This window comes from Trachypithecus francoisi, unplaced genomic scaffold, assembly GCF_009764315.1.
Source record: "Trachypithecus francoisi isolate TF-2019V2 unplaced genomic scaffold, Tfra_2.0 Lachesis_group0, whole genome shotgun sequence".
In the NCBI taxonomy this organism is placed as follows: Eukaryota; Metazoa; Chordata; class Mammalia; order Primates; family Cercopithecidae; genus Trachypithecus; species Trachypithecus francoisi.
Window position 1 is genome coordinate 4,299,435 of NW_022681453.1, and position 19,795 is coordinate 4,319,229.

Sequence of the window (19,795 nt, forward strand, 5' to 3'; positions counted from 1 at the left end):
AAGAAGTGGTAAAAGCAATGGCAAGCAAATAATTCCCTGTACTACCCAGTAGACAGCGCTGTGCACCCAAAGTAGCTGTGTTCCGGCTTAGAAGCGGGAGGAAATAATGTGCAGCACATGAATGTAAAATAAAGATGCATAACTGTTGTACCCGAAAATTCCAGATTTATTCAGTAATTCATAAAACAAGAACTGTAGAACTAATTGCTTAATTTATACTTTGAAATAACTTACATTTTCACCTTTGATTCCAAGGGCTGTACATTGAGGGGATATTTTTCAATATTATTCTCCGTATCCATGGCCAGCTGGTGACTAGAAACAGAAATAATGTCTCAATATCTCTCAATCCAGAAGCTTAACATTTATAGCAATAATACTGCTAATTTATACTTATTTGTAAAACAAGATATAATTTTGTTCATTTTAATTTATTAAAGTTCCTGTTGATGGATGATGGATAAGTAACCATATCATGAAAAAAAATGTGACTTTGACTTTTTTTTCTGTTGTCCTTTTGCTGTTCTCAACCTAACATTCATAGCTATGGTATGAAAATCATTTCCTTTAAGAGAAAAGAAAAGGAGCACATTGGACAATTTCAGGGGGAGAAAAAACACAAGGAGAGGGTTATAAATTCCATGATACTGGCCAACTAGTAAGATGTAGAGAAGACCTTACTCATCCCCTGTAGTACCACTGCCACTGGACCTTCCCTCCTTTCATTTTTAAGCTGTTTCAGCGCTTCCACTGGGAACAAAGCATGGATCTTTGACCTGTAGAGAGGCAAGGACTATAGAGAAATGATCACTGCTTTCAGGGAGCTTACAGCACTCTTAGTGCTACAACAATCAAGAAGGGCTTCACGGAGAAGGCAGCTCTTGGGATGAATTTTGAAGAATGGATAGGAAGTAGGTAAGCTGAGAGTGAAGAGCAACATATGAGGGAGACTACAAAACAAATAGTAGAGGTGAAAACATTCAAAGGATAATTTTAGAAAGTAAAGAGAAATTTGGTGGAAGTGGATGAAAAAAATAGGAGAACAAAAGGAAATCAGCTTTGATAAGCAGAAAGCTAATAGTTACTGATCCCATACTGTGTATAAAACACTGTCATAGACATTTTATATTCATTATCTTATTTATCACAGTAACTTCCATTAACTAAGTATCACTTTCCCCACTGTAGAGCTGAAAAATCTGAAGCTTGCAGAGATTATGTTAAATTTACTGTACAGGAGGAACCACGTGAAAACTCACATCTCACTGCTCTCTCCACCAGAAGGCACTGGTTGGAGTATTTTAATATCAGGATTATTATACTTAATCCCACTGACTGAAGTTTTCATAGGTAATATATTCAACATCCCAATTCAATACTCATGCATGTGGTAAGGTAGGGCCGTGTGTGTGTGTGTGGGTGTGTGTGTGTGTGTGTAACAAAAATTTCAAGAAACATTACTTCCCCAACTACATGTGATGTACTTTGATTTCTGATTTATATTTGAAACTTTTTTAAAAGGCCAGTGGTGACCCACCAAATTTATTTAACAAACCATCAATAGATTATGATCTACAGTGTGAAAAACTTTATAAAATTTTTCATACTGTAGATCATAATCTATTGCAGCAGGGAGCTCCATGCATTTGGAGCAGGGAAATATGATCAATGAAGGGTTTAAGGATGATTTGTGGTGGGAGTGAGCAAGGAGAGTGAAATAAAACTAGTTAGAAAGCTATTCAAATAGTCCAGGTTACGAGAAGTAAGACTGCACTGGCAGTAAAGAAAAGGAAAAAAAAAAAAAAAAAAAAGAAAGAAAGAAAAAAATTGTGCTGGAGAGATCCCTTAGAATCACAAATGTATTTTTTTCTTTTTAGAAAGGAATGATCGGGCGGTAGGGAAAACACAGGAGAGCACAAAAATTCCTACATGGCAAGTAGGTGATGTCAGCACCCCAAGATAGTTTGGGGTTGCTCAGCCTGGTTGTTGAGGGGCAAAGAAGCACTCTTGTTTATTCTGTGCCATTGGTATTCAGGGTGCATTACTAATTCATTGTTAATCACTTATTCTACACATATATTTAACGTCTCCTGTGTGCCAGGAATGATGCAAAGCATGGAGGATAAAATGGTGAAAACACTAGACATGGTCCCTGTTCCTGTGGTCCCACAATCTAGGAGAACATGAACATTATATAAGTATTTGCAAGTGTGACAGATATTATTAAAGGAGAAGCACACAGGAACCTAATCCTGGGTAGGTGGGCATAGAAAGTGATATGATCTGGCTGTGTCCCCAACCCAAATCTCACCTTGAATTGTAATAATCCCCACATGTCAAGGATGAGACCAGGTGGAGATAACTGAAACATGGGGGCAGTTTCTCTCATGCTGTTCTCATGACAGTGAGTTCTCACAAGATCTGACGGTTTTATAAGGGGCTTCCCCCGATTACTGGGCACTCATTCTCTCTCCTGCCGCTCTGTGAAGAGGTGCCTTCCACCAAGATTGCAAGTTTCCTGAGGCCTCCCTAGCCATGTGGAAATATGAGTTAATTAAATCTCTTTTCTTTATAAATTACCCAGTCTCAGGTATTTCTTCATAGCAGTGTGAGAATGGACTAACACAGAAAGTCTTATTTTTATAATTGTATGGTCTTGTAGAAACAGCAGCCTTATGACAAGGTACTTTAAGACTCTGTTACTTATTAATTACAAATTAAGCAATAAAGTTATATATTGTAGGGCCTGTAGATACATAACAAAGACAGAGCCAATGTTTTCATAAAGAAAATAAAACTTTCACAATATTAACACATTTGCTAATTTGGGGATATAATTTATATATCCTCACCAAACTATAAACTACCAATACCTGTTGGCTTAAATCTGATAGCTTTAGTTCATTCCATCAATAATTGTCTATGGGTAATAAAGTGATTACACCTCAGTACAATGTGCAACTTGCAATCACACATCTCCTACCAGAAACCCAGGCTGATTTAATATTTACAAAAATACAGCAGTCAGCCTAAGGTCTTACTTAAGTTAATAAGTGATTTTCATAAACAATGGAGTCATAAGCAACATTCCAATTAATGGCCTTACCAATTGCTCTTCTCTGTTTATTGGCACATGCCAAGCTTTGCTAAGCTCGTATATGTGTGTGTGTGTGTGTGTGTGCGCACACAAATGCACTTGATTGGCTCTGCCAATGGTCTCAGATAGTATGGAGCTGCAGCTTCCCTCCCCTTCACACTAACTCTCTACCACAAAACCCTGTTGAACATTCAGAATAAATGTAATGTTCCAAGGGGGAATAACCGATCCACTGTTCTGACACCACTATCACTTAACTTATGGTCATTTCAAGTAGCTGAGATGATTTACATCAGCACCTAAGTCAGCTGCAGCTATAACGAAATGCCTAATCTGCTCACTCAAAGTATACCAATTTTTCAATCAAATTTGACAGCTTTCAAGGACATAGTCCTGACCTGAAACAGACCAAAAAAATCTCCAGAATTCCAGGCAAATGGGTATAGTTGTTAGGGCTGGCGGTCACTGCTTATTTTCTCTCTGTCCTGGACAAGCATGAAAGGAAAGTTTACCCCCATGGGCCCATGTACTTTGAAGGAAATATTTAATTCCCATTGCTGGAATTTCTCAATCAGGATTGAAAAAAAATAAGCACACAAAACAGACTGCTTATTTCCAGAAGGTTTTAGCTTTCTCAGGCCTCTGAATAATAAAGCGGAAAGAGCAGGGTAGGGCAGATGGAAGCCCACATATATATCATTAATTTCCAAATATCGTCCTGAGAGCAGACAGCTGAGAGAGATACATGCTGGTGTTAGTGAGAGGTTTAATATAGAATTGTGGTCAATTAGCAGAACAAAAAAAAACTCCATTTCCTACATCAAAATCAATAATGGGCTGGGTGCAGTGGCTTACGTCTGTAATCCCAGCACTTTGGGGGGCCAAGGTGGGTGGATTACCTAAGGTCAGTAGTTCGAGACCAGCCTGGCTAACATGGTTAAACTCTGTCTCTACTAAAAATACAAAAATTTGCTGGGTGTGGTGGCAGGCACCTATAATCCCAGCTACTCAGGAGGCTGAGGCAGGAGAATTGCTTGAACCCAGGAGGTGGAGGTTACAGTGAGCCGAGATTGCACCACTGCACTCCAGCCTGGGCGACAAAGCAAGACCCCATCTCAAAAAAAAAATCAATAATGAAAAACCAGCATGGCCAGGTATAATAAATAAATGGGCCAAACATCATAGAGAAAGTGTCTTCGCAGAATTAAGCTGCATGAGCAGATTACTGAATAAGTGAAATGAATCTAAAATATATTTACACTACTGGTTCTCAATCCCAACTCCTCGTTAGAGCTACATGAAGGAAGATGTTAAGAAATACTGATTCCAGGGCCTCATCCTCTGAGAATCTAATTCAATTTGTCTAGAGTGGAGCTTAAGCCAGGGCATTTTTATTAAGCTCCCCAGCTGATTCTAAGTGCAGCCAAGGTGAAAAATAACTGATTTAGCCTAATGTCATTACAACACTAATCTCTATAAAAGAAAAGTCTTCATTCTAGAGTCAGCAAAAAACTCTCTAGGTATTGTTTACATGTAGCTAGTGATGGTGGTGGTGGAGGGAAATTCTACTATTTTATTCTTATTTATTCATATTAATGAGAGCAGGCATAATAAAAATATATGAACAGAAACTTCATTTGTCCAAAGGGCTGAAACTGCCTTTCAATGTGATGACATGGCAGATTCTTAGGATCGTGCAGATGTAATGAACCTTTGAAACTGTCTTGTCCAAACCCTTGCCCAGATGGAAAGGAAAGGAGCCAGCATTGAAGGCATCAGGCTATTATGGGCTGTCTCATTTAATGCTCTCAATAAGACAGTCAAGTCAAGACTACTATTCTCATTTTTAAAGATGAGTATAGTGGGGCTCAAGGTGGTTAAAACTTTTGTCTAGACTGACAAAGCTTAGAAAAAGTAGAAAGAGGCATCAAACCCAAAGTTTTCCATTTTCCGGGATATTTTTTAACAACATTTCAGATGTATAGTCATTTACACTCTTCTTGGGCACTTCCAGTATCTTATCAGCTAGTGGGGCACAGCACGTACTGTAAAGTATGGTGTTTGGCACGCTCAGTTCTTTGAACCGAAGGAGAAGCAAAGTCTCTTTCTCTCTGACCTTCTCTTGCCCTTCTGTCCCTGCCCCTCTTTCTTCCATGATGCAAGTCATAAAAACCAGAATTCCTCTTCCACGAGGCAGGTCATGAAAACTAGAACCCCTCTCCCACAAACAAGCTACAAAATCTAAAAATATTGCTCTAAACTTCCCCTGCCTTTCTGTATAAAATCTGGTCATAAAGAAATTCTCTGACCTACCTAATCTGATGGAAAGTCCTAAGACCCTCATTCCAGAGGTTCTTGCCCCATGCCCAAGAGGAAGGAGAGGCACAGAGAGGCCAAGAAGAATGTGAACAGACAGCCTTGCTGGGTTTTTCCACCTCATGTATTAGATCCTTCCTTTTTGTCCCATGACATTTCTACAGGGCTGTCCATTCTTCATCAAAATTAAGTATAAAAGTGAACAATTTTCCCCAGGTTTTCATTTCTGAAGGCTCCCAAGTCACATAGAATCCTGATTAAATAGACTGGGCGCAGTGGCTCACGCCTGTAATCCCAACACTTTGGTAGGCTGAGGTGGGCGGATCACTTGAGGTCAGGAGTTTGAGACCAGCCTGGCAACACGGTGAAACCTTGACCCTATTAAAAACACAAAAAGTAACCCGGTGTGGTGGCACGTGCCTGTAATCCCAGCTTCTCAGGAGGCTGAGGCAGAAGAATCACTTGAACCCAGGAGGTGGAGGTTGCAGTGAGCTGAGATAGTGCCACTGCACTCCAGCCTGGGCGACAGAGTGAGACTCCATCTCAAAAAAATAAAATAAAATAAAGAACCCTGATTAAATAAGCTTGTTGTGCTTTTCTTTTGTTAACCTGTCTTTTGTTACATGAGTGTTGGCTGTGCTCCTTACAATGAGTGAGGAAAGGTGTGATGCCTTTCTGCCCCTACATGGCTCACTTCTTAACAAAGTTCATTCTCTTTGGGGGTAGGCTGAACTTTTACAGAATCTTTTCCTTATCTGAGTTACAACGCTGTTTCTCCATATATCCTACGCATTGACTCTTGTTCTATTTTCTGGAGCAGGAAGAGCAACTTAGCCTCTCTTTTATAGGAACATCCTTCAGATGTTTGAGGATAGCTATTACGTTTCTTCTGAGACTTCTTTTCTCCAAGCTACACATCCTCAGCTCCTTGTAGTAGTTTCACATGGTTCCAGAACTCTCACAATTTTAATTGACCTCTTTCGAATACTCTTGGGAATGTCAATGTGATTCTTTTTTTTTTTTTTTTTTATACTTTAAGTTCTAGGGTACATGTGCATAACGTTTATATCATGTATAACTCCCCAATGCAATCCCTCCCTCCTCCCCCCTCCCCCTGATAGGCCCCAGTGTGTGATGTTCCCCTTCCCGAGTCCAAGTGATCTCATTGTTCAGTTCCCACCTATGAGTGAGAACATGCGGTGTTTGGTTTTCTCTTCTTGTGATAGTTTGCTAAGAATGATGGTTTCCAGCTGCATCCATGTCCCTACAAAGGACGCAATCAATGTGATTCTTAAACGTAGTGTCCAGAGCCAAGCATGACACCCAACTGGCTTGACTGGTCCTGAGTACATTGGGGCCCAGCCAGTGATTGAGAGCAAGGATTCTGGAGGCAACCAAACCTGGGTTTATTTCCCATTCTCACCACTCTCTAGCTGAGTATACATGGAGTTGCTGAAACCTCTCTGAGTCTGTTTTTCCTCATCTGTGAAATGGAAATAATAATGCCTATATCAAAAGGCTATAATCAGAATTTGATGAGGAGTGTCTGTGAGTGTTCAACAGTACAGGGTACATTATAAATGTTTACTTTTATCTCTGTTCAATTTCATCTCTTCTTTTTGCTTTATCTTAGCTCAATTTTGTCCCATTCTGTAGTGTTAATTTGAATGTTCAGTCTATTAGTCTTAGTGTTAGCTTTGTACTTTTCACAAATTTTGTGCCTGCCTTTTATAAATGTCCCTGATTAAAAGACTAAGACAGGTCAGAGTTAAGTTTCAAGCCCTCAGACATACCACCAGAAACATCTTCCAGGCATCGTATTACTCTGTTAAGCAGTAGAGCTTGCGTATCATTGCTCAGCTAGTCATACATTTATCTACTTATATCTCAAATGAGCCACCTTTCTGGGCTCTGACCACAATGATAACAAGAATCTGTCCAATTTGCTTATTTTTACCAGAAAGATTTTCATTGTACTCAAGCTTTCCAACCATGCAAATGATTTAACTTAAACTTTTTACTTACTTTTCAAGTAAATATTTTCCATCATTAACTTGTTCTAGAGGATTCTGCAATCTTTTCAGTTCTTCCTGTGAAAAAGAAAAGATATATCTTACAAATTATCACCAGCTACTTCTGAGCAATACTATTCAAGCATACGTGTTAGCAAAATTGATACAACACAACATTAAGAGTTCTGGACTGCACTATGGTAGGCCGAGGTGGGCGGATCACGAGGTCAGGAGATCGAGACCATCCTGGCTAACATGGTGAAACCCCGTCTCTACTAAATATACAAAAAATTAGACAAGCGTGGTGGCAGGCACCTGTAGTCCCAGCTACTCGGGGGCTGAGGCAGGAGAATGGTGTGAACACGGGAGGCGGAGTTTGCAGTGAGCCCAGATTGTGCCCCTACACTCCAGCCTGGGTGACAGAGCGAGACTCTGTCTCAAAAAAAAAAAGAGTTCTGGACTTTGTGATGGTTAAGTGTTTAAACACACAAAAATACAGCATGATCCTTGATCAAATTAGAATATTGTCACTCAAATTGTGTGATTTTTTTTTTTTACTCACTAAAGATAATGTTTCCTGTTTTTTTTTTTTTTCAGAGTTTGGATATGTTTACATAGATCCACCCACACTCTTTCCAAATTCACTTTCTCAACAGTAATGTCATTGCTGGTTGCTGGGTAAGAGACACTAATGCCTGCATGCTGCATTTGGCCATTCAGCAACCATCCTCTCTTGTCTCTTAGTAACTCTTGGCAACCTCTTCTCCGTAGCCCACACACTCAGACACACACACACACACACACACACACGCACACACCCCTTCCCTGAATTCCAGGCATTTGTTGTCTCTGTAATCTCATTTCTCTGACCACAGAGGTGTGACAGGATTTGACCCACGTTCCTGGTAAGACTCCCTTCTTCAGTCTTATCATGGCAGGATTTAAGGAAGACTCACAGAACTCTGTTCCTGGGAAGACCACCATTCCCTGAGGCCACACTACCTACCATACCATTTGCCACACCTCTTACCCCCTACCAGAAACTGTCAAAGTGACCAGTCCCAAGGGGAAGCCGCAGTTAGAAATAATTATTCAGTTACATCCAAAAGACCATCAGGACTAGTCTCTCTACATGCTTATAACCCACCAGACACCCAAGTCACCTAGATCACCTCTCCCACTACGCAATCTCTTAAACCCATACCGCATTCCAGAATGTGGCCTAATCACTCACCTCTCCCCAGTCCTTCCAACCTTTCCAATGGGTCCTTTACGTCTGTCATCAGCAAAATCCTGTATCTCCACAACTTCTTTGAATATGCCCTTAATTATGTTGTTCTAACTAAACTATGCCTCACTGTTCTGGGACAGCTAAGTTTTTGTTAGAGTAAGAAGAGCAAATAATTGTTTAGAAAAGAGGTCTAGTATATAGAGGATTTTGCATATGAAAAAGTTGGCTGAGTACCTGAGCACACCCTCTCCCCTGCAGTCCTCTTAAGAGGTGGCCATTTCTTCCCCACATGCTACATACTACATGGTGTGGAGGTCGGGTGGGACCCTCTTTGCTCCTCAGATCTTCGCCACTCCTACAAAACCTCTGGAAACATGCCAGCTGCCAGTCTCAGTTATCTGTCCTCTTCTCTATCTGTCTTAACTCCTCAGGGGATCTCAGCCGGTCTCACAGCTTCTATTTTATATTTGTACTTGACCTCTTCTCTAACTTCACTCTTCTGCATTCACCCTGCCTACTTGACAGTTCCATGTACGTGTTTGACAAGCATCTCAAGCTCAAAAGCAAAATGTTGATATCCCTGCTTATATCCTCCTACCCAAACCTCCTTCTTCACTGCTTCTTCCTCATTTTAGCAAATGGCATCACTATTCACCAAGCTATGAAGAGTTAAACCTAAGAACAAGACTTTACTCATTTCTTCCTCTCACCATCTATAGTCAATCAATGAGCTACTCTTAGTGACCCCACTTTCAAAATATATTTGGGACTTGGCCACCTCTCAGTCTGGTCTAAGCCAACCATGGTAATCTTCTAATTATTGCCCTGCTTCTTATGTTAGGCTGCATCAGTCACTTCTTACATCAGCCTGAGTGGTCTTGTAGTACCTGGGTTTTCTTTTGTAATTGGAGTATAATTTACAAAGTATGAAATGCACCTTATAAGTATACAATACAGTGAGTTTTATCAAATGCTTCCATTGGTAGAGCCACAGCCAAAACAATATATAGAACATGTATCACTCCCAGGAAGTTCCTTTGTGCCCCTTTACAATCAATTTTCCTATCCCAAAGGCATCCCTGTTTGGATTTCTATCTGTGTAGATTAGTTTTGTCTGTTCTAGACTTTTGTATAAATTTATCTATTGTGTCCAGCTTAATTAACTCAACATCGTATTTTGACATTTGTCCATGCTGTCCGTTGCATATATCAGTAGCTCATTTCTTTTTATTGCTGAGTCGTTTTCTATTGTATACATACACAATAATCCATTCTCCTGTTAATGGGCATTCTAATTGTTTTCATATCCATATGGCCTGGTATGAATAAAGCTGCTATGATCATTGTTGTGCAAATCTGTTTGTACAAGACTGCTGTGCAAGTGTGTTTGTGGATGTGTTTTCATTTTTCTTCAGTAAATATCTAGGAATGAAATTGCTACCTCATGAGGTAAATACATGTTGAACTTTTATTTTTATTTATTTATTTATTTTTGAGATGGAGTCTCCCTCTGTTGCCCAGGCTGGAGTGCAGTGGCGCAATCGTGGCTCACTGCAAGCTCCGCCTCCCAGGTTCAAGCCATTCTCCTGCCTCAGCCTCCCGAGTAGCTGGGACTACAGGCACCCACTACCACACCCACCTAATTTTTGGTATTGTTAGTGGAGACGAGATTTCACCATGTTAGCCAGGATGGTCTTAATCTCCTGACCTCGTGATCCGCCTGCCTCAGCCTCCCAAAGTGCTGGGATTACTGGCATGAGCCACTGCACCCAGTCACATATTTAATTTTAAAGAAACTTCCAAAGTTTTCTAAAGTGGTTGTACTATTTTATATTCCAACCAGCAATGTAGGAGAAGTCTAGCTGCTGTACATTCCCACCAACGTTCAATGTCAGTCTTTTTCATTTTATTCTCCTGGATTTGTGGTATCTTATTGTGACTTCAACCTGCATTTCTCTGATAACTAATAATGTTGAGTATTTTTTGCACGTGTTTTTAACTGAGTTTTATGTCTTATTTTTCAAGCAGTAGAAGTTCTTTATATATTATAAGGTACAACTCTTTTGTCAGATGCATGTGTTGCTAATATTTCTTCCCAATCAATATATTTTGACAAACAAATCTTTTCATTTTGATGCAATGCGATTTATTATTTTATTTTTGTTATTTAGTATTTTCTGCATCCTAAGAAATATTTTCCTGCCCCAGTGTTGCAAATATAGTCCCCTATATTTTCTCTTAGAAAATGTATAGTTCATTTACATTTAGGAGTACACTAAATTCATTTTTGTGTATGATGTGTGGTAAGATTGAGATCAATTTTTCTTCATATGAATATGAGCATAAGTCTACTAAATGGGGCTTCTGTATAAACTATTGTTTTTCTGATACCAAAAAAAAAAAAAAAAGAGTCAGCTGGCATGTGGCTTTTAATGTTTGGTCTTCCTTCTTCTTCCTGCCGGGTTCATAGTAATGAAATCCAGAGTGCAAAAGTTATTGTGCCTATAAGGAGGAAAACCACACATTAAAGTTAATAAAATAGAAAGAAGGTGTGTGGGACCTTGATGAAACCATGGAGCTGCTACTTCAACTCTGATCTACCAACATCTGAACATACTTGTCATGCAAGAAGACCAACCTACTAATTTATTGATTCATCATAGTTAAACAAATGTAGATAGTGATATTTTCCTCTTCATAATTCAGTGGTTTTCCACCACTTTTGGAATAAAATCCAAACTCATCACCATGGCCTATAGAACCCTATGTAATATGAACCCCCACCTATCTCTCTGACTTCATTTCCTACCACCCTCTATACATACAACTCACACTGATCTAGCCATATTGGTCTTGGGGTGTTTCAGAAACAGCCACGGTTGCTCCCTTTTAGATCATTTATCTTCGCTGTTCCTCTTACAGAGAACATTAATTCTGTGCACAATTACAATCAACATTACCCTCACATGGCTCCCTCACTTCATCCAGGTGTTTGCTCAAATATTGCCTTCTCAAAAAAGCCTTCCTTGATTGAACTCTCTAAAACGTCACCCATTACTTATTTTATGTTTACCGTGCTTTATGTTCTTATTCACTTCTTTATGATCTTCATCACTTCCTAATATATTTGTGTTTCATTGTCTCCATTCACTAGATTCAAGTGGATCACTTGAAGTCTAGAGTTCAAGACTAGCCTGGCCAACATGGTGAAACCCCATCTCTACTAAAAAATACAAAAAAATTGCCAGGTGTAGTGGTGCATTCCTGTTGTGCTGGACCTTGGCCTCCCAAAGTACTGGGATTACAGGCGTGAGCCATGGTGCCTGGCCGTGAATTACTTTTTATGTATGTTGTGGTGAGGTAGGGATTGAGATCTATTATACAGGGTGTATATAAAACACTGTCTATTTTGCTGCTGGATCTCTTTTTATATAATGGAATGAAAGAGAAATACAATTTAGAATTTAGTAGTAGGGTATATTTGCCCCTTTTGATGTAATAGTACACTACTTTTCATCAACAATAACAACTTAAAAGTCTTAATGAAGTCATTTGTTTTGCTTTGACTGGTAGAAGCTTAAGCAAAATTAAATATTTAATTGCCACAAGGATTCTTTTTAGGCAGTTAGAACGATCATTCCTCAACTCTTTAACTACCTGATTTATAAACATCTTTATATTTGTTTTAACTCTGTTATTACATTTGTAATATTTATAGTAAGTGAAAGAGTAATTATAATAGGTAGAAAGAGAGAGATGATAGATAGATAGATTATCCTTTGTAATCTTTAACATGACATTTTATTTTCAGGATAAAACTTACTCTTTAGCCCTCTCGACTCTGGTTCCATATTCTAAGAATAAGCCTCCACATTTATCCTCTATTTTCCCCTACACCTCCTACCTAATTCTTTAAAATCATATCACACCCCACCGTCAATGACATAAGTAACAAATTGAGGTCATATATTATCATGTGTTGCTTAATAACAAGGATATGTCCTGAGAAATTTGTCATTAGGAGATTTCATCATTGTCTGAACATCAGAGAGTATGCTTACACAAACCTAGATGGTATAGCCTACTACACACCTGGGCGATGTGATACAGCCTATTGCTCCTGGGTTACAAACCTATAAAGCATATGTTACTGTAAGAAAATTATAACACAATGGTAAATATTTGTATATCTAAACATATCCAAATCTAGAAAAAGTACAGTAAAAATATTGTATTGCAACCTTTGTAATGTTTTGTTGTTATGGGTTGTATATGTGATCAGTATTGACCAAATGTCATTATGCGGTGCAGGACTGGAAATGGTCAGACTTGAAGCTGCTTTGATATAGCAAGGAAATAGTTTGAATGAGAAATCTTAACTATTCTTAAAAACCAAAGATGAATTTTTATGTTGTAATGCTTTTCCCCCCCTGCATCATGATTAGAAAGGGGATGGAGCTACTGTCAGTCCTGCCACTTTCTTCTCCAAGATGTGGGTGTGGCATGCTTTCTTCTATTCTTTTTTCTCTGGGGACTTAGCAGGCATAAAGAAAAGCCTTTTTGCAGTTTGTGCCAGCCACTCTCCTTTCCTTGGATATTTCATTGCAGAAAGCTTGCTGGGTGGGGAGGGCTTTGATGCAGTACTTTATTCAATATCTGACTATCCCCATTCTAGGAAATCATATTAAACATAAGGTCAATGACCAACAAGAGCTTTCTGAGCAGCTGCTCTGCTGACAATTTGGAGGATTGATTTCATCATTTGGTTATTTAAGCTAACTATACAAAAACACTTCAATTCAATTGGCCTGGAAGTTCCAAACCATGTCCTCATTTTCTCAGAGATGAATAAGCAAGTCAAATTACTCCACAGATCTTCACTCAGAGTTTAATCCTTTGAGAAAGCTTTGTTTTATTTTACTATTAAAAGCATATACAAATAGATCTATCCCATCATTGGTTTCTCTTACTAGTCCCATTGTCTCTGATTTTATATCTGGCAATACCATTTTCTTACTAGAAACCAATGCCATTTTTCTACTAGCTCCCTATTGCTGTCAGGATAGATTCCAAACTCCTCAGCCAAGGTCTGTGTGACAGGGCCCAGCCCTCCTCTCCTCACTCCACCTCATTGGCCCCTACACACACTTCTCTGAGCCCAGTCAAATGATTCATCACAGAATCCCAGAAATCATATGCCCACTGGACATTTCAGTGAAGCATGCCTCTAACTCTTCTACTGATGCACACCATTCTTCTTTCAGGAAGACCCCAATTTTCCGCTCCTCCAAGAAGATATTTCTAACCCAACAAGAAAGTTGAGTACCCCACCCTCCTTCCTCTGCAACCTCTGGTGATCTCTATTTTTACTATTTACTGTTTACCTGCCTCCCCCACTCAGCTCTTCAAGGTCAGGGATGGTAACTTATTCACTTTGATGTGCGTGTTCCCAAAATGAGTTATTGAAGAGGTGCTTGATATTGCCTGCTGCATAAATGAATGTGTTATTCTGACTAACATGAAAAGAAACTTTAGTAGCTTAATGGCCCAAAAAATCCCAAGTAATTTTATATTCTCTGCTGACCATTGTCTGCCTGTCAGATACAGTCTTTACTCTTCTACATTCTTTACTGTGGCCTGAGAGGCTCATAATTTTGGACTTTATCTATTAGGCCCTTTATTCTATGGCCTTGGGGAATGTTTGAGCAGAGGCAGGCACTGGCATGAGCCCAGAGGATAGCAGAAGAAAGAAGTTGGAATATATTTTCTCTTTGTTCTCCTTTCTTGCTGGAGCATAGGTTGGACATAACTAATGGCCACAGTTTCCACAGAGTGGCCTTTCCCACAGGATAGTGCATATTTCCATAACTGCTCCATTTTCTCATCCCTCCAAGACCTACCCTTCCTTCCTCTCCCTTCCTTTGCCCCCTCCAACTACTGATAACCCCAGATGCTTCCTTCTTCCTTGTGGCTTCTCCTCTACTCTGCCACATCTATGTGAACAGTCACTTCATTAAACTCTCAGTTGCCCTTTTACATGAGTTGTCCCTGAATCCAGGTTGATATACTTCAAGAATCCTAAGTTTCTTTTGTTTGTCCTGTCTTTGCAATTCTTTTTCTATAAACCAATAAACTTAACTAATCACATTAATTAATCATATTATTTACCAGAAGAACCTGTGTGTTTGATGACTAATCTTTATAGGAGAAGCTGTCACTACTCAAGGACCTGAACCCAGCTTTCTGGTTCAGTTTGACTCACCAAATAACAGGACAATTTCTACTATGCTCTATTTACTTCTTTTCTTTTAAATGTAGGCTAGACCTCTGTACAAAATACAAGCTAAATTATTCAAGTACAATCCAGACACACAGCATTCCAGAATCCTTAATCCCATTTCTCCAAATGAAGTCTGTGTTATGAGTGGCAAAGGAATCTAGGCTACTTTGTTACTGTGAAAAAGTATTGCCTACTTTCCAGGCTTCCCACTGCTGTAAAAGTTGTTCTTTTTTTTTTTTTTTTTTTTTTTTTTTTTTTTTTTTTTTTTTGAGGCGGAGTCTCGCTCTGTCGCCCAGACTGGAGTGCAGTGGCCGGATCTCAGCTCACTGCAAGCTCCGCCTCCCGGGTTTACGCCATTCTCCTGCCTCAGCCTCCCGAGTAGCTGGGACTACAGGCGCCCGCCACCTCGCCCGGCTAGTTTTTGTATTTTTAGTAGAGACGGGGTTTCACCGTGTTAGCCAGGATGGTCTCGATCTCCTGACCTCGTGATCCGCCCGTCTCGGCCTCCCAAAGTGCTGGGATTACAGGCTTGAGCCACCGCGCCCGGCCAAAGTTGTTCTAAAGTAACTTGGGTGTGAACCATTAGAATGAATGGTGGATATTGAATTTTATCCTTTTGTGTCTGGCTTTACCCTCCTGTCTCAATCCTGGAGGTTTTTCTTCTGTCACAGACAGTGGAATAGCTAAGAGGTTAGACAAGCCCATCTCTGTGGCTGCTTAGTCAGCTTCTTGACCTGCCCAATAATAAAACACTGTTCTGGTTTGTTTTTTGTTTTTCCTCCTTTTTCAATCTCTACCACTTCCATTGTCTAAACAAGCAGCGTATGTTCTTTGGACAGGTTTAAAATAAGAAATCCAATCAAAATTGCTTTTTCTCTAAAGTACACTTGTTCACTTGTTTCTAAATGCCAACCTTTTAACTTTTCTGACTTACATCATGACCATTTAATCCTAGCATATCCCAGAGCATTTAAGTTAACTTAAAATGTGAAAACAATCTGCAATTTTCTTCACTGTGTAGCTATGGGTGACAAAACCTGTGCCACTTGCATAAATCAGGTTTTTTTTGTATTGGAAATAATTGTATATTAACCTAAGGGCAACTATTTAACAAAAATTAAAAACCAGAATCACTTTTGATGCTTTTGACTATTCAATAATTTCATTATATATTACCGGGCTTCCTCACCCGCTCCCCTCCATCTGTTTTTTAATGGAAGTGTAATAAGGGCACTAAAAAAGGGGTTACTAATGTTTGCATAATTTGGAAAAGTAGAAGACATAAAATCTATAGTAATTTTAGCTCTGCATCATTAAACATGAAATATTGATTATTGCTCTTTGCAACAGAATTTATGAAGCTAGCTAGGCTGCTGTGTTCACATTAAGTGATTCTGACGCTTTGCCCTCAGACCTCAGTGGCTGTAAATGATGCTCCTTGGTGACAGCTGGGAGGCTGGCATTCTGATCCACAGCCTTAAGAGATACATTTCCCAGATTAGACCAGGAATGACCCAGCTGCACAGCCCAACTTCAGAAAATTAAATTGGAGGGAGTCCAAACCTCTGTTGAAATAACTGTGTGAATTACAGTGCTTCCACAGGCCTTGTTATAATGTAAATGTGCTTTACAATTTACTGCCATTTCCCTTCTATCCCTGCTGTGAATATGGGCATTAATAGTCATCTCATATATTTAAAGGTAAAAAGGCATCAAAAATAAAAATGCAAGATTCATGTACTCTCCCTTTGGAAAGCAAGGACTAAATTCCTTGTTTTTCTTTTGCCATTTGTTTACAAAAGAAGTATACATTTTGTTTATATATTATGCATTAATGTTTTCTATGGCTGGCAAACCTGTAAATTTCACACAGGGAAGTTACCTTGCAGCTAAACACGAATTTCTTTGGGAGGAAAAAAATTGCAAATAGGACAGCAACAGCTCATTTAAAGGATTCATTCAGTTAAGTTATGGGCACATGAAGCATACATGAGGTAGTAGACTTAAAAAGAGATTTGCCTGTTTCTAACACTTTAAGGACATTTTGAATGTCCAATGAGATTCAGAGGGACTGTGATCTTACAGCAGTAATGACTGAGTGAGATAGTCCTGTGCCTTACTACACTTGTTGACAGTGGACTTATTATTAATATTAGCTGTCTCATATATTGTAAACTTAGAAACTTAGAAACATAAGATATGCTTATGAAAATTGAAAATTGTTGTGATAGCTCATTCTTTATTCTTGTTTGACCAACCAGGTTACGTTCATAAACATTAGGACATAAAAGCTTTTGCCTGCCACGTATGAAAATGTCAAACACTCAATCTAAGTGGAAACATAGCAAGTACAAATCTAATTTTAGCTGGTTAAGTCATTGTCCCTGGTAACCTTGAATCTGAGATAATTTCAGTCCCTGAGATCCTCCAAGAAGATCTGGAAGGGTACACTTACAGCCAGATCATTCAAGCCAGCTCTTTGCCCTAATCTGAATAAGCACCAGCAAACTGCAATCCACTCGCACTGGATCCAGGATTGTTAGACAGGATAAACCAGCCCAGTGCTATTTTGGAAAATAACTTTCAGGCTTCAACATTCCTCTCTCCTTTCCATAAGTAGTACATGGTCTCAAAACTTTTGCTAGTTTTAGATCATGACATTCAAAAACTATCATTATAGAATGAAGAACCAGCTCATTACAAAATGTCCAAGCACTTCCATTAAATCTAGGATACAAGAAATTGAAACACTACTAGTAAAATTTTTTAAGTGGTCTCTTTGCTCAATGTTAATTCAGCTTAACAGCAGGACAACTATAAAAATTCAACTGAGATCAAAATATAGGTATAGGCACAAGGGTGTAGATATTTTTACATTTCATATGTTTCTGCCTTCTGAGAAAATTATCCTAGAGACCATGCTTCTAGATAAGAACACAAGTACAAATAAGCACAGAAGCCAATAAATAAACACCCTCTCAGAATGCAGACAGAACAACAAATGTGGATACGTGAATCCATACACCAACTCTGGGTTTCTTGTACCAAAGGACAAAAACAAAGTGCAGGCAATCAGAACAACATGTAACTCCCAAATTGTTTATACCTGATTCTGGAATGCATTTTGTTGTAGTGTAGCAAACACCATCCAGATTAGATTTTTTTGCTTAGCCGGGTTAGAAAATGAGTTTGCATTTCTTATGTATTTACCAAGTGATGTTGTGAGGAAGCAATCCAAATGCATGCTGGGAAGAGCTCCCAAAATGCCTTGCAGCCCCTCATACTGATCTATCTCCCCCTTTCTATCCCCTCCACTACCACCCTTGTTCAGGGCCTTGATTCTTCTCTCGGAGACTATTTCATTGTGCTTCCTAATTGCTTTTCTTTAAGTATATATTCAACTATTTAAAACATTATTATTATTATTATTATTATTATTATTAGTGTAGAGACAGGGTTGTACAGGCTGGTCTCAATCTCCTGGCCTCAAGCAATCTTTTTGCCTTGGCCTCCCAAAGTGCTGGGATTACAGGCATGAATCACTGTGCCTGGTCCATCTCCAATAATTTAACTCTTCTGCTCATAAACCCTACTGCTAACTTAAACAAAAACAATCTTCAGAATTAAAAACGTTCTTAACTCCCTAGCCACAGGATTGCTTCTCTCATACCTTCTGAAATTCTTCAAAATTCATTTGAAATGTGATTTTATATATTTTAGTATTTCCTTCTGCTACTAATTCTATGTCATTTCTTTAAACTATTTTTATTACTACTAACATTAATTGACTTTTACTAGGCTCCAGGCATGTTGCATGAATTATCTCTTAAAAATTATCACTGAAGCCTTATAAAAATAGAAAAAGATGCCATTATTATTCCCATTTCTTGGATAAGAAAACATACTTAGGAGATTAAGTAACTTGTCCAAGGTCTTATAGCAGAAATGAGGTGCCAATATAATAAGCAGTTTGATCCCAGAATCTAAACTGTGTCATCTGCACTCTTTTCCCATGAATGACTTGGGACTTACACCAGTGTGAGTAGCAGCAGTATCTCACCCATGGTATTTGTAAAGAAGTTGTAATGTTCTGCAAAGTGCTCAGATTTATCATTTAAATTAGATGTGTCACCTAATTACCGTCTGATCTTAGAAAGCAACTCCTTCCCTTTAGATCTCAGTTTCATCATATGTAAGATGATGATGGCAAAGCCTACTACACAGTACTATGTGGCGATTAACTAAAATAACATATTTAAAAGTGTTTTGTGTACTCTAAAGTGCTGATCATCCATAGAGAGATTCCTTAAGTGTCACACCGAGGATAGCAATTACGTCTTACTTGTCTTTTCATTCCTGTGGTACCCAGCTTGGCTCCATTCCTGTGTAATCTTGGGTGGTGTGACTCAGTTTTGTCATCTGTAAAATGGGGACACTAGTTGAACCAAATTTCAAAGCTTGATGATTAAAAATTCAGTCTTGCACCAGGCAAATAGCAGGTGCTCGATGACATTAGTCATTGTAACTATCACATAGATTTTTATTATTATGTATCTCAGTCTCTTCAAAACATGGATGTTAACCTAAGTATCTTCTCTTGGTTCACTCTCAACCCATTTCCCATTAGTTACCCAGTTTTGCCAAATGGCCTCTGGAACACTACCTATTTGTACCGTCCTTATTTGAAGACTTATTACCTGCCAGAAGGAGAAACCTGAAATGCCAGACTCATCAGGACAGTCAACTCCTTGGAATCTTTCTTGACGCCCCCCACGCCCCCCCACCTAGCAGATAGAGCCTAAGCCCTTGGGCCTGGCAGAACTTCATACCAAGTTCTGTGTGACATGCCCTCTCTTTCC

At 39.1% G+C, this 19,795-nt stretch overlaps 1 protein-coding gene across 1 annotated transcript in view; it reads right to left on the reverse strand.

Annotated features, from left to right (window-relative positions):
• Positions 1-19,795, reverse strand: part of IQCJ (IQ motif containing J) — a 207,743-nt gene that overhangs the window by 18,286 nt on the left and 169,662 nt on the right. Inside the window, exons 2-3 of the mRNA XM_033203005.1 lie at positions 7,439-7,503; positions 235-315 (exon numbers count right to left, since the gene is read on the reverse strand). Of these exons, the coding sequence (XP_033058896.1) occupies positions 235-315; positions 7,439-7,503 (146 nt within the window). The remainder of the gene's footprint in view (positions 1-234; positions 316-7,438; positions 7,504-19,795) is intronic.